This window comes from Poecilia reticulata, chromosome 16, assembly GCF_904066995.2.
Source record: "Poecilia reticulata chromosome 16, P_reticulata-male-v2, whole genome shotgun sequence".
Taxonomy (NCBI): domain Eukaryota; kingdom Metazoa; phylum Chordata; class Actinopteri; order Cyprinodontiformes; family Poeciliidae; genus Poecilia; species Poecilia reticulata.
This window is the reverse complement of record NC_088845.1, coordinates 19525257-19548238: the sequence shown is the minus strand read 5'-3', so window position 1 is coordinate 19548238 and position 22982 is coordinate 19525257. Positions and strand designations below refer to the sequence as shown.

The window sequence follows — 22982 nt, the reverse complement described above, 5'->3', positions numbered from 1 at the left end:
TCTCATATGTTTTTTTTCTTCTTTTCTTTTTGTTACAAAGCTAAATTTAAAGAAAAAGACATCAGCACAAACAAAAAGCTTGGATATGTGAATAATGACTGTTCATAAAGGATACTGAGGTAGAATTAGGTGCAACACAAACATATTGAGAACAGAACACAAAAATTTTTTAGTAAATGTCTGATAAAAAAAAAGTAAGCAATGTGTAAAAAGCAAAAAAAAACAAAACATTTTATGTTTAAATTTTCCCTCCTCAGTACATGTTTCACATATGAATATTTTTGGTGGTGACTCCGACATTAGTATCCCATGTAGAAAACAAAAAACTAGGGATGTTGAGATTCACTAAGTTGCAAGATTCAATATAGCTGGTTAGAGCAGCTTTTCACAACAGCTATAAAATTCTGCTCTACCAGCTTTTCACAGCTGGTAGAGCAGCTGTGAAGAATATCTGAAAAACTTGAGATACCATGACACAGTGCTGGCTGGCATTTGCAAAGCAGCCATCCATTTTTCTCAGTACTGATTGGCTATACCCCCAAGAGCTAAGATGAGGAAGAGCAAGTCTACTCTGTGTATCAATGCATGGTCAGGTATATTTGATGTTTGGACGACCAAAATGGACAATGAAGTTCACCACTAATTCAGCTTTGCTTGAAACAAATTTTCACCACAACTCACATCGTATAGAACGGTGTATGGTATGCTCTAAAATAAGTATTGTATATTGTTATTGAAGGGTAAACTGTCTTGTCTTGTCTCATTTAGTTTTTCTTCTTTTTAATCCATGAATTTACCAAGGAGCCAGATCCTTGGCAGTGTGCCAAGATACGCATCTGTCAGTCACAGACCAGAGATGAACAATCCTATTAACATACCATTGATGTCTGTGTAAATAACCACCCAATTTAAATGTGACAATAATTTGAGAGGTCTTAAAATTAGCTGAAACTGCTAATGTTTTTTTTTTTTTTTTTTTTTTTACATTGGTGCTGTTTTAAGACAAAAGAAACATATCAGTGTTGACCTCTATCAATTTAGCTGATGGCTTCAACGTCTGGGACTAACTCACCTGAATTTATTCTGAACAACAGTGTCATGCGATATTTACTGGAAAAAAGATATTTCATTATAAACTCTTAAACAGAACATCACCTAAAAAGTGATGGACTGTCTCTATCGGCTAATTTTTTTCTGTTTTCATTTTTCATTGTTGTTTGAAAACAACTTCCCATGTAAATATCTTAACACGTCTTTGTCTTTCTTTCGCAGATATTTCCTGTGTCTCCAGCTCAGGAAGGACATTCTGCAAGGTGTTCTTCCTTGCTCCTTTGTCACCCTGTCCCTGCTGGGCTCCTACACGGTCCAGTCTGAGCTGGGAGAATACGACCCGGAGGTTCACGGGACAGACTACGTTAAAGATCTGAACCTGGCACCCGGACAAAGCAAGGAGCTGGAGGAGAAAGTGATGGAGCTGCACCGCACTTACAGGTCATTAAAGGGCCTGTATGATTTGAAAAATAGAAATTTGTCATCAGATCATTTTTATCGTGGTTATTAAGTACGAGTAAGATTGTTTTTGCTCAATTGAACGGTAAGCATTTTTGTTTAACCTTTGAATGAGTCGTCTTTGAAAATGTTTCTCTTTTCATGTGAAGGTCAATGAGTCCAGCCCAAGCAGATTTGCTGTTTCTGGAAAATGCCAAGAAACTTGCAATGTACGGAGTTGACCTGCACCAAGCCAAGGTGGGTAATTTTCCTAATTCTTTAACATTTTAAAAAAGTTTTGACATTTTGTTTTAATGCTTTGCAAATAAACTTGTGTCTGAAATTTTTGTACTTTTCCTTTTTCATGTTTTTAATTTCTTGGTAATATTTTGCGGCAGCAGTCACGTTTTGCATCATTAAGATTTAATAACAAAATTGATTCTATAACCTTCTGAGATAAAAATGAAAGGATTATAACGTTTCAAACCCCATGACCTCCACAACATTAATTAGGAAAGAAAGAGTGCCCCCTTGTGACTGTTTTCTGAAAATACCAAGAGGTCATGCCATGACACTTATTGACATTTTCCTTCTTGCTTGCAGGATCTCGATGGTGTCGACATCACACTGGGTGTTTGCTCCAGTGGTCTGATGGTTTACAAGGACAAGCTGAGGATCAATCGTTTCCCATGGCCCAAAGTGCTTAAAATTTCTTACAAACGGAGCAGCTTCTTTATCAAAATCAGAGCGTCAGAGGTAAACCTCAGGCAGTCATTTTGATTTTAAATCTGATCAAAACATTTATACTTATTCTGAGTCAGAACCTTAATTTATGAGACCCACTGTGGTTAACCATATATTCTTAGTTTTCTCATCCATTTTTTCACCATTATAATTTAACTGGTTATAATTGTTTAACTAAAATCCTATTATTTTAATGAAGTGTATGCATTTGTTGTATTGAAGTTGATGCTTAAGTATCCACAGAGGCATATACTTTTGAGATGCACACATGAATATAAACTTTATTTCAGTTGACATCAAAATGATTTTGTCATCGGTTGCAGGCGATGTCTCTTGATTTTGATTTGTTTCTTCCCCTGCAGCAAGAGCAGTATGAGAGCACAATTGGCTTCAAGCTGCCCAACTACAAAGCCTCAAAGAAACTTTGGAAAGTTTGCGTTGAGCATCATACTTTCTTCAGGTAGAGAAAAGTTTCTTTTCACTGTTTTACCTGAAACAAAGGATAATTCTCAGTTTCTCTGTATACTCTAGATAGGCTTACAAGGCACAGTAATTTAAGACTCATGTTGATGAGTGTTTAGGAAAAGCTAAATACTCGTTGTTCAAGACTAAGCATTAGCCCTTTAACATTTTTTTGCATCGCAATAAAACAGTTGAAATTATATTTTTGAAAAGTTAAACTCATTTATACGTTCATTACACTGAGAATAATATATTTCAAGGATTTATAACTGTTTCTTTTAGAGAATCTATCGTACAGCTGTTGAAATTCTTTCTCAGTAAAACTAGAATATCTTAAGACCAAGTTAAATCCTCTTTAGTAGAGAAATGTAAGTTATGGGTGTCAAATTGTCAGTTATTGACAGCTTCCAGAAAGAGTGCAAGCCACAAAGGTCATGGCTAAAATAAATGTTTTAAGGAATTTTAGATATTAAAGATAATATATAAACTTCTTTACAACTCATACAATTTAATGATATATATATATATTTTGATTCCGATTATTTTAAGAATAAAAAAATTTATAAAACAAAAAAAATGTGTCTTTTTCTCAGGGTTCCATTAGTGGAGCCTCCATCGTCCCGTCGTTTTCTTGTCTTGGGTTCCAAGTTCCGGTACAGCGGCCGTACTCAAGCCCAGACCCGGCAGGCGAGCTCCATGATTGACCGCCCAGCGCCTCGATTCACACGCTCTGCTAGCAAGAGGCTGTCACGTACCTTGGATGGAGGTAGGGTAAAGTGTGTGTGTCTGAAATAGTTTGTTTCTTGCTATAAGCTTAAAGGTTGATAAGTAACATTATGACTTGTTTTACACTTGCAGCTGGAGATGAGACTCTCCAGTTTCTGCAGCAACTCTCTGAATCATGCAGATCTGAGGCTGATGATAGGTCATTCTCTGGCCAGCCTTCTGTGGAATTTCCAGGTACCAGGATGCACATGAGGCGGACACATTGCCGGTTTCTCGCTAATTGCTTTCAGCGTCATCGCTTTTATCAACATGCCTTCACATTTTCTTTTTTTTTTTTATCGCTTTAATATTTTAAAAATGCAGCTCTTCAACTTGGTAACTACGACCAATTGTGGACGTTCAGTAACAAGAATCAGTTATTTTTGATTACTCTGCATGGTAAAAGGAACAAAAATATTCCGACTTCCTGTTTTGTTTCTCTGTCGGAGTAATTTCCAGTGTTGAAATTGTGCTTCCTCATTTTAAAGTGGAGAGCTTTATCTCACAAATGGCTTTCACCTCATATTACCTCCTAACTGAATAACTCACTCATCACTTCTGCAGCAGCATTCTTTAATCAAGGTTGTGCAAGGTACAATAATAAGCCATTTTGCTCTTGTTCTAGAAGATGAGTTGCATTTTTTATCTTGCTGGCACTAACCTCATCTTTTTGGACTTACAATAATCCAAGTCCAAAGGTAAAAAAACAAACAATGCTTGCACCTAACTAGGCTAAAAGCCTGCTTGAAGCACCATGAAGCATCCACAACAGTCGTCATCTGTTCTGCAGAATCATTATGTAACTTCAATCACCGCACCATCTCTTCACAGCCAGAGGGGAGTCTGAGCAGACTTCCTCTCAGTCCAGGGAGGAAGAACAGTCTGTGACCTGGCAGGGCACTGAGACCATAGATGGTGGCTCTCAAATTATCAGTGAACAGCAACAGCAGTACCTAAAGGAAGGCGAGTGGTCTGACCTTCTGTATCGTCAACCTGCTGTAGCCACTGTGGAGACTTTTGATTTTGTGGAACACCAAGGTACCTTCACTATAGATGCCCATCCGCATTTCTGTCATTTTCTATTTTAATCACAATGTAGCTGTTTAAAATGTTTATAAATGGGTCATTATTATATTCCCTCAATATGAAAAGCTGAAGTAAGCATGCTACTGTTTTGCACAAATAGAAAAGGACAATTAACTGATTGTAGCACATCATTATTATTATCTCTGGTGCCAGCCAAACCCAGCTCTGGATACTCCTCTCCGGACCCTCTACATAAACCTGCACCATACCAGCAGGATGACTGGTACCTATACTTTGGTCGGTTCTTATCTGAGTCTGAAGAAAATATTTTGTGTGAGTTGTTTGGGGGAATTATTAACTTTTTCAAACTTACTTAATAAAACTTAACAGCCTGCCATATATTCTAGATTAGTTAGGTGTTTGATTGATCTTTTTGCTCTTCTCAGCCTCTCATAAAATCCAGTCCCAGATCCGTTTGGAGGAGCTTGTCACATCAGTGGTCAAACAAGAAGAGACTACCGAGCAAGTCATTGAGAGACTGCAGAAGTCTGTGACCTTGATAGACACATTGACAGAGATCGAAGATCTGGAGGGGAAACTGAGAAAAGTGAGGGACTTGGAGGAAAGACTACAGGAAGCGAGTGAGGTGTCAGAGAGGATTCAGAGGATCATCGAAGAGCAACTGGGGCAAGAAGAGGTTGAAAGATTAAGAGCAGAAGAGGGGGATTTGGATCAGGTGGTTTTACAGAGATTTATGAAGAGGATGGAGACAGATGAGGATGAAGTGGATGAACTAGAAGAACAAATTAAAGCTGTGTTTTTAAAAGGCTTGGTACCTGAAGAGGAAAACGATCTGAATCAGTTAGATGAAAGTCTGAGGGCCAAGGTACGAGAGATACAGAAGGAATGGCAGGAAGACGTCCAGCAAAAGTTTGACTCTTCAGATGTTTCTGGGGCCACGTCTGTTGTGATTATGCAGAAGATTGAGCGCAGGGACGGGAAGAGGGTGATGATTGTGGATGAGAGCGGGGAGTCAAATGGGATGTTAGAAAAACAGACCGAGAGAGAGGTCACAGAGAGGCTTTATTTTGGAAATCCAGTTGAGGAAGAAAATGAGGATGAATGGTACCTGCTTTTTTACCACCCGCCAGTTTTCAGCCCATCAGGTACAGTATGTTACTCTGTGAGCCATTTTGATCTTCGACTAATCTTTCTAATGCTCTAACCGGTTTGCAAGAGATGGCCGTCATGTGGCAAATATTAATAATACATTCACCAACTACTACTACTACTGTTCTTTGAATTGCATTTGTGCTCACTGCTATTGTGCTCCTTTGTGGATTAGAAGGTTGCATGAGAAGTTTCTTGTGGGAACAACCTCACGTGTGGACTTTTGCTGCTTTTGGCCTGCAGAACACATTGCCGCCTCTGTTCAATTTCTTTGCGTCTTTACCCTCTTGATTATTCACTGCTGTAGATGAGAGCACGTATTTAAGATCAGTGGCGAAGAGACAGGTAGGAGAAGAGGAAATTCAGGAGCAGACACGGATCCTGCAACAACCAGCACTCGTGGAAAGGGTGGATGATTGGTTTGTGTTGCTTGCGGGGCCTCCAACAGAAACCAAATATGTAGAAGCAGGTACTGTTAAAATGGTGTATGTTGTTTTTGCAAATGAACCAAATGAACAATGCTCTTCTGCACTGTATTGCTGCTTGTTGATAAAACAGTGAGAAAATCTTCCCCTGGTTCCATTTATCAGTAGCAATGAAGGAAGCCCAGATGGATGAAGGGCAGTTTGTCTCTGTGGTTGAAGTTTCAGAAGATTACAAGGTGGAAATTGAAGAGAGACAGATGATACAAGAAACTCAAAGAGAAACCTGGATAGAACCAGGTACTGCTGAAACAGTGTGTGCTGCATTTGCTCTTCTGCCTTGTATTCTGCTTGCTTGCAGATAAAATATGTGCTTACGCCTGTGGATTGAAAAAGTCCTCTCCTGCTTCCATTTATCAGTAACAATAAAGGAAGCCCAGATGGATGAAGGGCAGTTTGTCCCTGTGGCTGAAGTTTCAGAAGATTACAAAGTAGTAGTTGAAGAGAGACAGATTACCCAAGAGTCTCCAAGATGTCTTAAAGAAATCCAGTCAGTGACTGAGAGGGATGATGACTGGTTTGCGTTGCTGGACGTTCCTCCTAGACAAACTACATATATAGAACCAGGTACTGACAAACATACCGTCTCCCATGCTGCTTTGCAGATTAATTGGATCGGTTCTTTCACTCTCTTTATCGTATTACAGACAGGAAAGACTGAATTATGCTTTATTTTGGTTTTGTTGTTGAAGTGAGTCTATCAGGAGGTGTCTCCAAATCCCAGATTGAACGTGTCCCAGCTGTTGATCAGGGAGACAAAAGAGTTGAGATTTTTGTAGAGGATACTGAAAGAAAACAAATACCAAGGCAAGCAGAAGATGACTGGTTCAGTCTGCTTGATCTTCCAGATAGGGGAACATCACTTCTACAGCCAGGTATTACTACTGTATACTGTACACTTAAATCCAAATCTGACCACTGATTTTTAAGTCCATTGCCGGTCTCTGACAGCATACTACTTACTTTTGTTTTGTCTATAGCATCAATGCCTGAATATGTTCAGATTCTTCCCAAAGAAAAGAAGGCAACTGTCACTGTCTCAGAGGCAGTAGAGAGGACAAGGGAGGTTGTAGTTGTAGTTAAGGAGACTGTGACTCAGAAACATGACAAGAAACCTCCAGAGCAGATAATGTTGTATCCAGTGAGCCACCGAGACGATGATTGGTATCTGCTGCTGGACATACCGCCCAAAGTAGAGTCTTATATTCCTCCAGGTACCTTTATCCTTCAAATGTCTTTATTTAGAGAAAATTCCTACAATATGTTTGACAGGAGTCATAAGTAAATGTTTGTTTTATTCGTTTCAGTTTCTGTGCCAGAACCAGCTAAAATCAGTCCAGTTGTTCCAGTTGAAGCAAAACGTGTAGAGCAAAGGTTATATCCAATTAGTCCACAGCCTTTCCAGCCTCTTCCGGAGACAGATGATGACTGGCTCATGCTGTTTGACATTGTTTGTGACAAGCCAGTTATCATACCCACAGGTATAAGATCAATTTATGTTGTAATCACATTTTTTTTGTAGATTCATGTACACAAGTGAAACTCAACCATTTGCATATTTTATGTGCACCAGCTGCCCCAGCTGAGTCTGTTCAAAAGATGGCAGAGACGTTTGAAGTCGAGGCAAAAACCACAGAGATTGCAGCGTACAAGGAAGCAAAAACCACAGAGATTAGAACTTATGAAGAAGTGATAATTAGTGCGACCAGCGGGCAAGAGGGTACTCGTTCTCCTAAAATTAGGCCAAGCCAGCCCCCACCTCAGTCAAACATGGAAGACGATGATTGGGTTGTCTTGTTTAACATTACTCAAGAAAAACCCATTCCCACTGCACCAGGTACTTTTAATTGGCTAAAGGCAGTATATACTCTGCTATGTGCTTAAAGTTTATCAATCCTAATTTTTCTGTGTCAGTTGCTGAGGTTCAGAGGGTTGTTAAGACACCTGAACCCAGTGAACCAAAACCAAAGTTCGTCAAGGAGGATCTGAGGCCACCCGCTGTGACTGTGATTAACCTGCCACAACCAACATATGAGGATGATGATTGGTTTGAGCTGCTAGATGTGGCACCAAAAGTATCAGGTACTATGCTATGGCTGTTTGCCTATTTCAATTAGGCAGATATGTTGTCTATTCCACAGTTCAACCAGTATGCTGTTACTGGGGGCTAGAGATGTACCAATTACCAATTTGTTGAGGTCACTTTTTAACCTCTGGATTTTTATTTCAGCTGATTCCCATTTTTCTCCAATAGATATATTTTTTATTGGTTCTGGTTACAATAACATTGTGGTTGTAGTAATAGTAAGACATTTAGAATGATAAAAACAAAGTCCAACATGCTATATATTAAAATTAATCTCACAAATTTAAGTGGTAATGGATGTTCGTTCAAGTTTCAATTATAAAGCAATCACACTAGTCTTTGATCTACAAAGGCTAATGTAGGACCAAGGTTTCTTGTGATACATTGTAAACGGGAATCACAAGTGAAAATTTCTCACCAAACCATTTTTATTCTGGATGTTAATAACCAATTAATATTCATTAAAAGCATCACACTACTTCAAAAGTAATGGCTTGTGGAAAATTTAAACAGGTCCCACTTTTCCAAGTCTTGTTGTAGCTAGCTGTGCTGCAGTGCTAATGCTAGCTTTTATGGAAATAGGTGCATGTAGTCTCATTTTTTGCAGTAATATCTAAATATAATCATGTAGTTGCTGTTATTTGATGTTTTTAACTTTGAACCTTCTGCTGAGTTGAGTAAGTCCGTTGAACCCCAGTTTATGGGCCGCAGGTCCGGTAGCCTACAATGCTAATCCTTACTGATTTTATAAATGGTTCCATTTCTTTTTTCCTCACTTAGAGAAACTTCCGCAATTAAAATACGAGTATCACAAGTTAGCATGTTGTAGTGTGTTTATGGGCCAACAGGAAAATCGTTTCATTCACATCAAATGCAGAGGAATTGGTGCATCTCTACTTAGTCTGAAACGGCATACTTTTTGTTGGTTTTGTTGAGCTTTTTGAGATACAGATTTTAAAATAGAAAGAAAACCCCCAGAATACCTTTCATTTTAGTTTTTCCTTCTGATTCCGTGCCAGTGGCTGTGGAGCAACGTGTCTTCCCTGTTCCTGAAGCGAGAACAGACAAAAAGTTTGTAGCCACAGAGAAAAGAACACAGCAGAGGGTTACTATTGTGGATGAGACTTGGCAGAAGAAAGAAGTAGTGAAGGAACGTCAGCCCCAAATAGAAGTGGAAGACGATTGGTTTGTTCTTCTGTATCCAGACCTAAAAACATCAGGTATATTATGAAAGAAGGGTTCAACGAAACACGTACAAATTACTTGTGTAAATTCAGTTTTATGCTATGAAGGCCCTGAGGGCTGTTGATGCTGTTCACTTCTTTTCCACAATAATGCCTCGTTCATATCTATGCTAGTTGCTGCCCCTGAAAGCCTCAGGGTCCGATCAGAGGTCAGAGTTCCATCTGCTGTGGCCGCAAAAAGGGTTGAAATTTCTGAGAAGAAGCCACAGTTTGAAATGCGGATCCTGGAAGAAAGGCGTCCAGTCATACACACAGATGTCACTGATGACTGGTTTGTTCTGCTAGATTTTGATGCCAAAGAGTCAGGTACTGTTTACTTTTTTTGTGTGTGTGTGGAGTGTTTTTGACTAATGCTCACTTGTGGGTTTCTTTGCGTCATGAAACATTTACTAACATTTGCTGCCTGGATACACGGGCTGATGCCCAGGCCTCCTCTCACATTTTCCACCTGGCAGTTTTTGCAGACTGGAGAAATAATGCTGTTTTGTTCTCGACATTTGAATGAGTCATGAACATTTTGCCTATTATGCGACTTGACTTAACTGCTTTTGCGCAACCATTGGATTATTTTAATTAAAACACGCTGCTTCCATCATGTCCCCCTGAGGATTTATGCTTCTTGCCTAAGTTTTATTCTCATATGTTTTTCTTTTAAAACCAAGCGAACTGAAAACACATGAGGTACAGTATGCGCTTTCAGTTTTTGCATTTATTTCATTACAGGGCGACTGAGTGCGGTAAGTATGGTTGCTGATTGTGACAATGTTGCATTTAAAAACTTAACGATGTGCGAACATCTGAAAAAAATACCTTAGTTATTAAACATGTTAACCTAAGAACCGCAAACATAATAATTCTTTCTATTAATATCAGTTTTCCTTACATTTTTTCTGTAGTTGTGAGCACGCAGAGGGGCGCACGTCCTGTCAGTGCTCCAGTCTTCTCTCAGGCCGCGCTGGCGGATGCAGGGATCCCCATGGCTCCCTTCGACCAGCCCCAGACCTCCACTCCCATAAAGACCAGTCGCCTGGAAGAGAGGAAGCTGGAAGTCACGGTAGAAGCTGCAGAGCCCTCAAAAATAGAGGCAGTGTCTGAAATCAAGGTATTTAGCTCATTTTATTTACTCTTGTATCTGTCTGGGCTGACAAATGCACAAATGTCTAAAAGGAAAGCAACATAAAACAAAATAAAGATGAGGACAAATCTCTTGGCACCCTTTGTAAAGATGGGTAAAAAGAGTTAGTACACCATAGAAAATAACCATTTCTGTTCTACCATCTCAAACATAAACATGTAAAGTTTGCCAAACTTAACTGGAACTGTGTGAAACAGAAGATGAGTATGTGGAAAAGCACACATTAACATATTATTATATTTTATTATATTTGTTATGTTTTATTTCCCTTTGGGATCTATAAAGTATTATGAATTTGAATTTGAATAGTACATAACACTGTTAAGTACAGTGTTAATCCAGTTTGACCTGTAGGGAAATCCAACTAAATTTTTCTACATCCATAATTGTATGTCAACTGTGTAGAATCTTTATGCATTTAAGGTAAAAATCTTATCTATGATCTTGAATGGTTGAAAATATGTTGAAATTGTTACTGATTCAGAAAGAACACCTAAGAGCGTAACGTGTACAGAGACATTTTATGCATGAGCGTAAACTGTGTCTCTTGCTGCTGTAGTCAGCAGTGTCGAGGGAGCAGAGAGACGTAGATTCTTCACTGATATCCACCATCAATGGGTACATCCAGGTTAGTGGCAGGCTCAAGCCTGTAGCACACTGACCCTCACAGGACATGGTTTTTATTAACGCAACCAGCAGAGGGCGCTAACACATCTTCCTCTCTCCTCCCCCCGGGGTAGCACGAGTCTGAGAGCGAGAGGACGATCGTGGAAGGGGTGCAAATGCGAAAGGTCAGACTCTCGGTGCCGCTCATGCGTCTCTCCACTTCCGATTTTTGCATCTGAAAGGACTAATGCCACCCTCTTCTCATGTTGTGCTTCCGTACAGCTAGGTGTAAACTTAAATATATCAGGTTCAAGAGATGTACAGTTTATTTTTAAGAACCAGACGAAATGCAGTTACGAACAGAATGTGTAAGAATCTGGTCTTGAAGACTACTTTAGAGGCAGTCTGATTTGTTAAGTATTCTTTCCTCGCCTCAGTATAAGTTGTACGTTTTAAAAGTTTTGCTTGCTGTCTTTAACACTGGAATGCACACATGCATGATCTTAGACTAACAGGTGTTTTTGTTCAGTTTTTCATTATAGAAGTCCTTCTTCTTTGCTAGCATAGGACAGTTTTGGTCACTTTGCACCAAATCATTTTGCATGAACGCCTCTCTGTTCTTTCCCATCTGTTGTGTTTAACACATTAGTGAACTTCATACAATGCATGTCCACCATGCGGCAGTGTGATGCCAGCGTACAGGGAAACTGAAACAAACCCACACTTTTTTTTGTTTTTTGTTCTTTTCATTCTTCACAGAAAAGAGCTAAGAAAATTGAGGGTGACTCAATTTATATCAGACATAGCCTGTTAATGCTGGAGGTTTGTATCTGTTTCGGAGCTATCAAGCTGCATTTTTCTTGCTCTTTGGCACAACCGGCTGCTGCTGCTGCTGTTTAATCTCACGCTTGCATGAGGCATGATTCGCACTATTTCTTGCATCAGCAATAAGTAATTGTGAGGCAAATTGACTTGGTTGATTCAGGAGAGTGCTGCTGAACTTTTAAACACTGGTTTACACAAACATCCTTAACTTTTTGATTCATTTACTTGCTCTAATTATAAGACACAGGAATAAACTGTTGACCATAACCTGCGATGATGGACGTTCAGCTGTTGGGAAACTACTTTTCATAACAGTAGATACAGCATACTTGAACAGTAAACTAGATATTTACATACCGTTATCCAATATTGGTGAAGATTAACAAAACAGAATAAAGAAAGGAAAAATAATTTTGAAAATTTTTTAAACGACTCTGTTTTGACGTTCCTTATTTAAGTAATTTACCCACTCTGAGATTAATATGCTTTTAAAAAGGTTGAGTACAACCAGAAAATGAAGTCATGGCTTTGTAAGCTTCCAATAGGCTCACGCTTTCTGACTTTATTTAGGCGCCATTGTGTGTGTATTGCAAGGCATCGCCTCAAGCACATTGCTTTCTTCTGAGACACCAAGGGAAAATCGAAAGAAATCAGCTGAGATATCAGGAGAACTACGGACTCCAAAAGTTAGATCTATACAAACAAATACAAGTAGAAGCACCATCTGAATGTCCACTCTGCGTCCCAGAAAAGGACGTGTTTTGGTAAGAAATATGCTCATCAGCTCCAGAACTAAAGTAAAAGACTTTGCTTGCTGAAGCTGGAAAAAAAGTATCATTATCCACAGTAAAACCTGCACAACACAAGGTATGAGATCACTCCAAAAGCAACAGAAATATATACAACAGTTGTAGTAAGGGATGGATATCTGAATATTTTGACACATATCTTGTGGATCATTAAAAAGAATTAAGCGTTGAGCATTATAAACATTGCTATATTTGGAGAAAAGATGGAGAAGCATTTTAGTCTGATAACACCATTCCAACTAGAAAAAACAGGAGTGGCAGCATCATGCTGTGGGTGTGTTTTGCTTTACACAATTAGATGGCATTTGAAGAGAAAATATGACATGGAAATATTAAAGCATCTTCTCGAGACCTCTTTCTTGACCTAAATTATGATGTCAAATTAGTTACAAAAGAGGCTTAAGAACAAAAAAATATTATTTGAGAGTGGGCTTCACAGCACTCTGTTTTTAGTCCTATAGAAAATATGTGGGCAAAGCTGAAAACAGATGTGTGTTAGCAAGGTGATCCACATACTTGCCTCAACTATACCTCTTTTATCAGGAAGAATTGGCCAAAATCCCAATACTTATTGTGAAATGTTTGGGGAAGAATACCTAAAACGGTAACCCGAACCCAGGTTATACTGTTGGAGAGAGAATTTAACCAGATATTAAAAACATGTAAGACTTTCATTCAATCTCTTCAGGTCAAACCTTTCCAAAACTGGGGACAAAATCTGTGATTAGTGTATGTTCGGTTTATAGTTGATCTAGCTGCTTCGTTTTTTTTTTTTTCAGATATAGATTTATACTTGACCATCAGTATTCTCCTGATTCTGCTTTTGCTCATTGTCTTTCTTAATTACCATAAATGCTTTGCACTTTTGCAACAGTTATAACTAACTGGCTGTAGAATAAAACTCACAATAATTAAAGTCCTTTGTGTTGTGTGATGTGTAGCCAACATAACGTTTGGAGAAACGCCGCTTTCAAGAACAACAACCAGTTCCTTTTATACAATCTGCAGTTGATTTTGCAATACGCCTGCCACCATCTTCTTGACCATTCCACCTTGCTGCCAAATGTTGCCAAATCAGCGCTTCTTCTGTCGCATCTGTTCATTTCTTCCAAATGAACGTGTCTCTTCTACTCGGGCTGCGTCTTCAGCAATCTCGACCATGGCCGGCCGCCGTCTTCTCTTCTCCTGCCCCTTTGATTTGCAGCCTGTTTTTCTTGATGCTTTTATTGCAATTTCAATTGCTGTGGAGTTGAAATCCTTACTGATCGATTTCTGCTTGTTTAAAACTACAAATCAGTCAGCTGCCAGACTTCATATGAAGTTTGAAAAGCACCGCTGATTACCCGCTTTGAAAAAAGCCAAGCATTTGTACTTCTATGAAGAAGTACAAACATCTGGATTTATTCCCCCCACCTCTAATATTTTTCCCACAGAACTACCTGCTAACTCCGCTTCTGCTTATTCATGAAACCAGACTCACAGATGGACTAGTAAAGCAACATCATAATCTCATGCTTTTCTTTTTTTTTTTTTATTTCCTTCTATTCCCAATATCCTTCTCTCTCCATGCGTCTATCATTGCCATGGTCCCTTCCATTTATCACACTCTCTGTCCTTCCCCCACAACACCTCGTCCTTCTCCTCAACTTTTTCTGACTCGTGTAGGAGTTCGAAAAGCCTCAGGAGGACCTGCTCAGGCACCACGCCAGCATCAGTGAACTGAAGCGGAACTTCATGGAGGCCGTGCCGGAGCCGAGGCAGAGTGAATGGGACAAGCGTCTGTCCACGCACTCTCCGTTCCGTACCGTGGGCATCAATGGCCAGCCGCTGCCCAATGCAGATGGGGTAAGTCCTGCAGATATAATTCCCGTTTTAAATTAGAATCTTCCGGTTTTGGAGTTGTAGGGAATTTTGATGGTCAGTTCCGAACTGGCACATTATTTTGGGGCGCTGTGCATTCTTGTATCAAATAAATCTCTATTTTGCTGTAAACGTTGCATAAGATTTCAGTTTTCTTCAATAAATCTGCCGACCATGTAAAATGATAGAGGAAGGACTCGGTCTCCTCCAGCTGCTATTCTTGATCATCTTTGTGTGATACTGTGTGCAAAGGGAATGCATGTACTTCTCTGATGAAACTGACGGCATGTGGTATGCGGCACATGCATGCGTATGAAGGATTGCAGTTGGACTGGTGGAACGAGGCCTGGTGCTTTCGTTCTCTCACTGTTGAGACAGACAAGCGTGAGGCTTCGGTTGGACTGGTTCTCCAATCTCTGAGAAATTGGGTCTTAACTGCACTGGATGTGTCCAAACTCCCGACATGTTTGTGTTGCATGACTGACGGACCTGACTCGGAAAGAATAGCGCATGACTAAGATATGAGCAGTTTTCTTGAAGGCTTGCACGTCCTGACACAGAGCAGTGCTTCCTTTATTCTCCTTTCCTCTCCTCCTCCTTCATTGCTTCCTTTCTGCTTCTGATCCACTTTCTTTGCTTCCGCTTTAGCTCGGCTGTTGTGTTTTATAAATAAAGTTTCATCCACTTTTGCATCTGAACTTTTAGTGCCTTGCAAAAGTGTTACGAATGTTTCACATTTCAAATGCAAACTTTATCGTATTTTGCTGGGATTTTATGTGACAGAATGACGTGCCACACACTTGGAAAGGAATTAAATAAATTCAAGATGAACAGATGTACATTTGTATTCAGCCCCACTTACTCTGATGCCCCCCCCCCCCAACAAATGCATTTAGAAGTCACCTACAAGGTAGAGTCAGCCTGTTTGCAGTTTAATTTCAGCTGGCCTGAGAATTTGTTGATTACTAGTAAATGCGTCCTCCACAAATCTGTCCTGCCGGGGATGTTGGCAGGATGGAAGAAATTAATGAACGACATCCTGTAACATCACACTTAAAACTTACCATGAGCCATGTAGGAAACATGAAATATCTGGAAAAAGGTCAGAAGAGACCAAATTAAACATTTTGGCCCACATGTAGCTCTCTGCGTAGCTGAAAACTAACGATACACATCGCACAGCATCCTGACAGTGTAACATGGCACCGGCACCATCAAGCTATTAAAAGGGTTTTTCTTCAGCAGAAGCAGGAAATGATGAGCACAATTCAAGGCAATCCTGAAAAAACAACATGTTGGAAACTGCAGAACATTCAAGACTAGAGAGAAAGTTCACCTTCCCAGAGGAACATAACAAATAGTGCTATAATGGAATAGTTGGGGTGTCAAAGTGTCCCTACCGAAATCATTATAGGAATCTGTACAAAGACGCAAATATTGATGTTGACGGATACCTCTTCATACACATCAAAATTATTCTCTACTTCATGTTGTTCTCTCACACAAAATTCCAGTAAACTACATTGATGTCTGTGGTTGTAATACATGGTTGATGGCTTACATTTTCATCAACATGCGGTTGAGTTGTACAGAAATCACAACGGGGAAATGAAACGGGGCCCATGCAGAACCTGCTTACTGTCAACAATTATCAGCTCGAAACATCAAGTATCCTGACAGAAGATTGCTTCTAATTTTACATAATTTATCATTCTGTGTTTGCAGAATGATTCTGTGAGAGGGGAGAAGCCATCTAATTTTGAAGTACTGCACTGAACTTAAATGCATTAAATATACCATCATCAACTCGCATTTATTCTGGCTGTGATTGAATCGATTGATTTTTATCTCTGAACTTTAATTCCATGTTAGTTGTGTAAATTGACGCAGGACGTGTGGATCACTTTGTCTTTTCCAAACCAATATGAAATCCTTAGACATGGACATTAAGGAGTGCATGTTAAAATGCATGTAGTGTTGACATTTCCATGCTCTGAGTAACAACAATAACATTCAAAAATTTTGTTCACCAGACTTTATCATTTCAATCAATAGGAAGACACTGCAAAATGCTAGCAGTTCTATATCAATCGTTGCAGACTCTTCAGAAATCCTTCCTCTTATCTCTCTCCCTCCCTCCTCCTCCTCCCCCTCTCAGTTTGTCATCCGCCTCCCACGCGGCCCTCTGCTAGACTTCTACTCCAAACGCAGCTGAGGCTGGGGGGGGGGCCTCCTCGACGCTGCCGAGTCCCTGCACAAAGGTGTGAATGTGACCCACGGAGGCCGCGCCTCGCTCATCTATCAATCATTCTCTAGCTTTTTTCCCTATTCTTCTCCTCCTCCTTTCGCCTCTTCTGCCAACACCACTCCAGCATTCTTCACCCCCCTCCCATCCTCTGCTCCACCCAAGAAGCTGCCCTTTGCTCAGACATCTGTCAGAAAAGACTTTGATTCTTTGGTTCCCGGTGCTGCACAACCTCCTGGTTTCTCCAGCCAGAAACAGACCTCCTCTGTAAAGACTGATCGGGACTGGAATTGACTGTTTCACATTTTCTCTGATGGAGTTTAAAGATAACTGCAACTTAAAGTTTTTAAAGCATGACCAGATCACTTTGAGCCTGTTTTCTACACATGCTGGGTGCATTTATATCTTCAGTAGTTTTTAGGATTTTTGTCTTTGGATAAACTGATCACTGTGACTTTTTTCTGAACACACACAACGTACAACCTTGAATGACATGTTTCTCATATTCTTTCTCGTAGAGTAGCATTTCCAGTTGTTGGAAACCTTGAGGCAGCTCAGTTGTAATACATTTTTGTCCTTCACCACAACAGAGTTCTTGTTGCATGATATTTCGACAATCAACTTAGACCAAGGAATAAAAGACATTCCATAAACAACTCAGTCTTTTTTGTTTCATTCGGTCGGATTTCATCATAGAAATACCAGGTCCTAAACATTACATTTATTTAATGCATTGTTGTTCTAGTGTTTTGTTTTCTCTCTCAAAGTCAACAACACATAGAAAATCAACTACGGGTTGACCAAAGTGTTTTAAAGTCAAGATAAACAAGAGCACAACAAAATACAAACCAGCAAAAATTTAAAAACATATTTAAATATAGCAAAATGGCAAATATTTGTTCAAGTCTCCTGTTCTATTTAAATCACACCAACAACAGGGGCCCGAGAGTTGATCTTAGTCAGGAGCTTTGACACCATGCATTTAAAAATGCATTGATTGTGTCCCCCAACACCCCTAATCCTAAATAATGCAGTAGTTTCATGTTTTGTATTAGTTCAATATGAACATTATTGGGGAAAAAAAATTCACACAAGAAAGGAAAAACCTTAGGGTGTAATTAAATTTTTTTTGTCAATAAACCTCATATGATTCTTTTGTCCCTGAACATACATGATGTGGACTGTGGGGGTAAAGTTGGAGACATTGAATGGATGAAATCTACCATTTTTATCTAAATCTTTGTTCTTGTGGTTCAGCAGCTAACTATCATGAATGGAAATGATTACAGATTGGCTTGCAGGCTTCGTCTTTTCCAGTGAAACCGATCATTTTTATTAAAGAAAACAAGGACACTGAATCATTTCTGTTGACATCCCACGTTCTTATATCTGTTGTACGAAGGAAATGGCATGCAAACATGTTCTTCTGATTCGTGTAAATGTCATTTGTTATTCACAACTCTTTGCCTGCTCATGATCATAGTGACTGTGTTTGTCTTTTTTTAGAGTGTGTGCATTAGTCCCAGTTGCAAAAGTTCAGAAACAAAAACTCTTCATGAGGATGCCAGGAACAATTTCGGGGGTGCCGAGGCATCCGGGCCTTCTGAGAGCCGTCAGAGCGAGCCTGACATTGTCGAAGGCCTCGGCGCTCCCGTTGAAGAGTCATTGTGCGATCACGAGGAGGTTGTGGTTTTTGAGACTCTCCTGGTGCCGCTCGTAGAGGTGGAAATGGCGCAGCTGGCTCTCCCAGTTGAGTCCAACTGTAAAGCTTTAGATAAGATCCCGGAGGAAGAAGGAACGTGTCTCGTAGCGCCCGAGTGCTCCGGGGGAATAGTTGGACTTTCCCCACCTTCCTTTTTCTGGAGTGACGGTCCGAAGGTCATGCGCTGCTCCCAGGTAGTCTCAAAGGGGGGAGATGCTGTTTCTTTTCTTTCTTGGCCTTCAGCTTCCACACTTGCTGACTTCTTTGCAGCACCAGAACAAAAGAAACTAACACCAATCTAGAAATAAAATCAATGCTGCAAGAGTGGCAGTTGAGTTTAAAGTAAACAGAGTGTGCTGCAGAGGTGTCGCACGGTGACGCTGCAAGATCCTGTCTATGGTGACGGGTTGCTATAACAATACCACTTTCTACGCTGAAACACAATGATTAAAATCACTCTATAAGTGACAAAATCATCCTATAAGTGTTGCGAATGAAGTTGGAGGTGTGACTGCATTGTTTTGGAGATAATCAGACCGGGTTTGGGCTGGTGGTGGTGGAAACAATTTGCACTAAGAGCGATTGCATGGTGTGAAAGAAGAACTGATTGCTGTGAGGTGCGAAGTGTCTGGTTAAACAGCCACTCACGGGGCTGTGCTCCCATTCACAGCCCCCTCTGGTGCAGACCCACACTGTCACCATCACAGCTGTTTCCAACTCCCTGCCTGGTGACATCTCCACCACAGAAGTTCCCATCGTCCCAACCAAGACCTTCACCTATGAGTCTTCAAAGGTAGGGGCTCCAGCTCCAGCAGCAGCTCAGTCCAGATCCAACTTGCCTCCAGAACTTGACAAGCTAACAATATGATGGTTCTTGAAGGGGCGGCAGAGGAAGGGAGGGCAGGGGGCAAAGAAGCTTTACTGCACCTTCCTAAGAAAAACATCAGCGTTAAATCAGTTTGAAAAGCTTAATCGTTTGTTTTTGTTTTTTTTTCTTCTTTTGGTGTTTTCCTCAGATGACAGATGACGGCACAGATGAGGACAAGGATAGCTCTTTTTCCACTTCCAAGACCGTTACCTCAGAGACGAGCAGCGGCACCACTGTCACCACCACTACCACCCATATCTCAAAGGTTAGCTGTGCAAGTTTTCTTCCACTCATCCTTTCAGATTGTGGGCCTCTTGAATACACTGTATATGCTTTTGGTTCAGGTGGTAAAAAGTGGATCCTCAGAGACCCGGGTGGAGAAGAGAATTGTCATCACGGCAGACTCTGATGTTGACCAAGAAAAGGTACATGACATGAAACAACATTTGCTGTTGAAAATAATTTAAAAAAAAATCTTGTAAAAGTGCACATGGGGTCAGCACGAGCCAGCTGGACCGTGCACAGAGTAAAGAAGTCGTGGGGTCTAGATGACCCTGAAATGAAGATTGTGGAAGGATTAATAGAGAGGAAATATGAAAAATTAAACATTCTTAAAACATATGAAGGACCAATCAATTTCAAAAAGTCAGAAAACCCCTAATATTTTGGGTCTGCAAATATTTCATTTAATTGATGATTAAGATTTGCCAAGGGAAAAGTTTTTTTCCTTCTAAGTTTAGATTAGAAAAAAAAAATCCACTTTTTGATTCTGATATCACAAATATATGTTTCTTTTCAGGAAAAACATGGCGGAGCATCAGCATTGTAACAGAGCCCTTCCCTTGTCCATTTAACTCGCCACCTTCAACGTCCTTTAGACCGCGACACTCAACACAAACAGTGACCAAGTCTGTTTGCGCACAACAGAAAAACCTCAGAAATCTGCATCTAAAAGGACTGATTATGAAGTAGACTGTTCCTTGTAGATCATGTTTGATTTCTAAGTTGAGCTCTTCACAGTAGGTAGGAACTGCTGATCAAATGCTTCACTTATCATCCCGGGGTTTAGTGTGAACATTTGATTGGTTAATAACCAGCCTTTTCTCAGTTGAGTGATGTCTGTTATGTTTGCTTTAAAATGCTTTTATTGTTTAATAGTGGTTTTCTACAAATGTAGTAGAGCGTCAGTTAAGAAACCATGATTAGCAGTGATTCCCTTGGTGCTACTTGGGGAAAACGTTAAGACGACATTCAAGTGAACTCTTATTTTTGTTGTTGTCTATTAAATTCAAGAGAGATTTTTTTTTTAATATAATAATAATTATTATTATTATTGAAATTACATACCTCACATTTAAAACGTGAACAAAGATATTCTGTGCTCAAATTTGGACAAGTTTTTTTGGCTTTGTTCACTGCTCAGGTACAAAAAAGCGAGGTCCCAAATCTTTGCTTCCCCCAACCAGCGTGGAACCAGTAGCCTACACATTCTTGTAAAGTTTGAACTAAAATTTATCTATTTTCGAATATTTCTCTATTTTTTAAAAGTGTGCTTTTTATAGTATTTGTAAAAAAAACAAAAAGAGGTTTTTAAGTTATTCATATCCATCTGTTCATTCGATTTGTAGGTGACCAGTTATTTAAAGAGCTGTTCTGCCTGAATGAACCTGAATCATTCTTATTCGTTTCCTCTTGTAGTACACCAAGTATACCAGATTTCTCATCTTTTTACTAAGAAGTGCTCAACAAGTCATGTTTTGCTCATTATCATAAGAGTTCTAATTACTTTTAACAAACAGTGGCTTCTTTAAAATGTAAACACATCCGTAAAAGGACAGGTTTTTTTTTTGTCAACAATTGGTCTTAAACAGTTTTGAAATCATCTCCACACATGTTGTGAAATTTATCCTGTATGTTCAACAGAAACAAGCTTTTTTATTTTTTTTTAAGAAAATAAATAAATTCTGCAACAACCTGGATAAGTAAGCGAGCCCACCCCTAAACTAAAGCTTTGTTGAAAGTTCTCTGAATCAAGACCAAACAGGACTGCAGAAATTATGTTGATCAACGAGATGCACTGCAGACCTCCCGAGGTGCTTTCCTGTTTAGTCTGGACATTATTGAGATTGGTGACATGTCAAAAACACCCACTAGCAACTTCTTGTAGCTCCTTCACTGTTACTTTCAGTATTCCAAATCCATTTTTTTTTCTCATCAGCTTTAGGGAAATGTCCAGTTTTAACAAGCCCAGTTGTTGATGACTGTCTTTTTAGTGTCATATCTAAAATTCTGTGGATTTTCTTGAGTTCACTATTGTGAAGAATGTCAAGAATACAAGGCATTAGTGTTCATGGTCATCCAACCAGGTCATTTCAGATGTTTTTATGTTTTTTCCAATTGTTTTTTTTCTTTCTTGAATTGTACAGGATAAATGTCAAATTGTGTGCAGATTCATCAGGAAAAAACCTGGCAAATTTACCAAGGGTGTGTAAACTATTCAGCCACTTTATTTGGTCAATGAGATGTTTTTCTCGCTTTGGTCTGCTTATCTCAGGTTTTGATGTTCTATGTAAGACTACAGACCTCCTTATGATTGTATAAGGGATTGTCATCAATGTATATCCATCTGTGTTGTAAATGTACATTCATGTTCAGTCAAGTGAGGTCAATGAGAATGAAAACTCGTCTATCACTATTACCACACATGTAAGAGATGAAGGCAGCTGCCCGAGTATACGTGGCTTTTTTTTTCCTCCCACAGGAGCACAGGTTGTCTTTTTTATGTTCTGCTATACAGTAATTTATTTGTAAAGTCGGAACCGTTTCATGTGATTTTGATGTACTGTGGTGTTTTAATGAGCTTCAAAGCTTCAGGTAGAGATGTCAATATATTACTTTCATTATCAAACAAGTTTGTAAAGCCTTTTTAACCACATAGTTTTGAGTAGATTTGCACTCGCTTGCCGTTTTCCTGTGCTTTTTCTATAGAAAGGGATGCTTGACTAACTTTTAGAGAACTTGCTTACTAACATGTTCCTTTTTGTCCTAAAGTCCAAACAGGATCTGTTCTTATCATAGCTTCATGCATTTAAAAAAGAAACAAAAAAAAACATCCACAATCTTCTTCAGGATGAAAACGTAGTATTCCATATTAAGTAAAAGTAGATTTTAGACAAAGAAACTATAGTTGCTTTGTGAATTCTCCCTGTCTTTTTATGAAGAAAAAAAAATAAAATATGCATTTACTTGCATTTGTGTTGGGTTGTGTGTGAAATATAGCTTTCTACATAAACAATGATCAAGTTTCATTGTGTCCTTACACAAATATTGGTACTCCTGATAGATATGTAAAACCTACTACCACCATCTTATATATCCTCAGTATTTTAATAACCATGACTAAGTATTGTTCTCATTTGCCCTGACTAATAGCCCTAATCAGTGTTTTGAAGCTTTTCATTAGTA

General features: G+C 39.4%; 1 protein-coding gene across 14 annotated transcripts in view; it reads left to right on the top strand.

The window, feature by feature from the left end:
* The window catches only part of LOC103478711 (uncharacterized), a 40050-nt gene extending 17282 nt beyond the window's left edge, over positions 1 to 22768 (top strand). For 4 of the 14 annotated variants that reach the window (XM_081597665.1, XM_081597661.1, XM_081597663.1 and 1 more), the window contains exons 6-34: positions 1273 to 1491; positions 1659 to 1746; positions 2092 to 2244; positions 2595 to 2692; positions 3288 to 3460; positions 3553 to 3654; positions 4291 to 4497; positions 4699 to 4818; positions 4932 to 5651; positions 5963 to 6124; positions 6246 to 6377; positions 6498 to 6704; positions 6830 to 7012; positions 7118 to 7351; positions 7445 to 7618; positions 7711 to 7974; positions 8052 to 8219; positions 9243 to 9443; positions 9582 to 9773; positions 10364 to 10569; positions 11162 to 11230; positions 11343 to 11393; positions 11968 to 12030; positions 14508 to 14687; positions 18454 to 18843; positions 19320 to 19442; positions 19666 to 19782; positions 19862 to 19942; positions 20317 to 22768. In XM_081597665.1, coding sequence (XP_081453791.1) covers positions 1273 to 1491; positions 1659 to 1746; positions 2092 to 2244; positions 2595 to 2692; positions 3288 to 3460; positions 3553 to 3654; positions 4291 to 4497; positions 4699 to 4818; positions 4932 to 5651; positions 5963 to 6124; positions 6246 to 6377; positions 6498 to 6704; positions 6830 to 7012; positions 7118 to 7351; positions 7445 to 7618; positions 7711 to 7974; positions 8052 to 8219; positions 9243 to 9443; positions 9582 to 9773; positions 10364 to 10569; positions 11162 to 11230; positions 11343 to 11393; positions 11968 to 12030; positions 14508 to 14687; positions 18454 to 18843; positions 19320 to 19442; positions 19666 to 19782; positions 19862 to 19942; positions 20317 to 20346 — 5107 coding nt within the window. In that variant the 3' untranslated portion in view covers positions 20347 to 22768. Of the gene's footprint in view, positions 1 to 1272; positions 1492 to 1658; positions 1747 to 2091; positions 2245 to 2594; positions 2693 to 3287; positions 3461 to 3552; positions 3655 to 4290; positions 4498 to 4698; positions 4819 to 4931; positions 5652 to 5962; positions 6125 to 6245; positions 6378 to 6497; positions 6705 to 6829; positions 7013 to 7117; positions 7352 to 7444; positions 7619 to 7710; positions 7975 to 8051; positions 8220 to 9242; positions 9444 to 9581; positions 9774 to 10363; positions 10570 to 11161; positions 11231 to 11342; positions 11394 to 11967; positions 12031 to 14507; positions 14688 to 16860; positions 17604 to 18453; positions 18844 to 19319; positions 19443 to 19665; positions 19783 to 19861; positions 19943 to 20316 lie in introns of those variants that run through there. The other 10 variants (XM_081597662.1, XM_081597666.1, XM_081597668.1 and 7 more) reach the window with 10 other exon arrangements.
* The last annotated feature ends 214 nt before the right edge of the window (positions 22769 to 22982 follow it).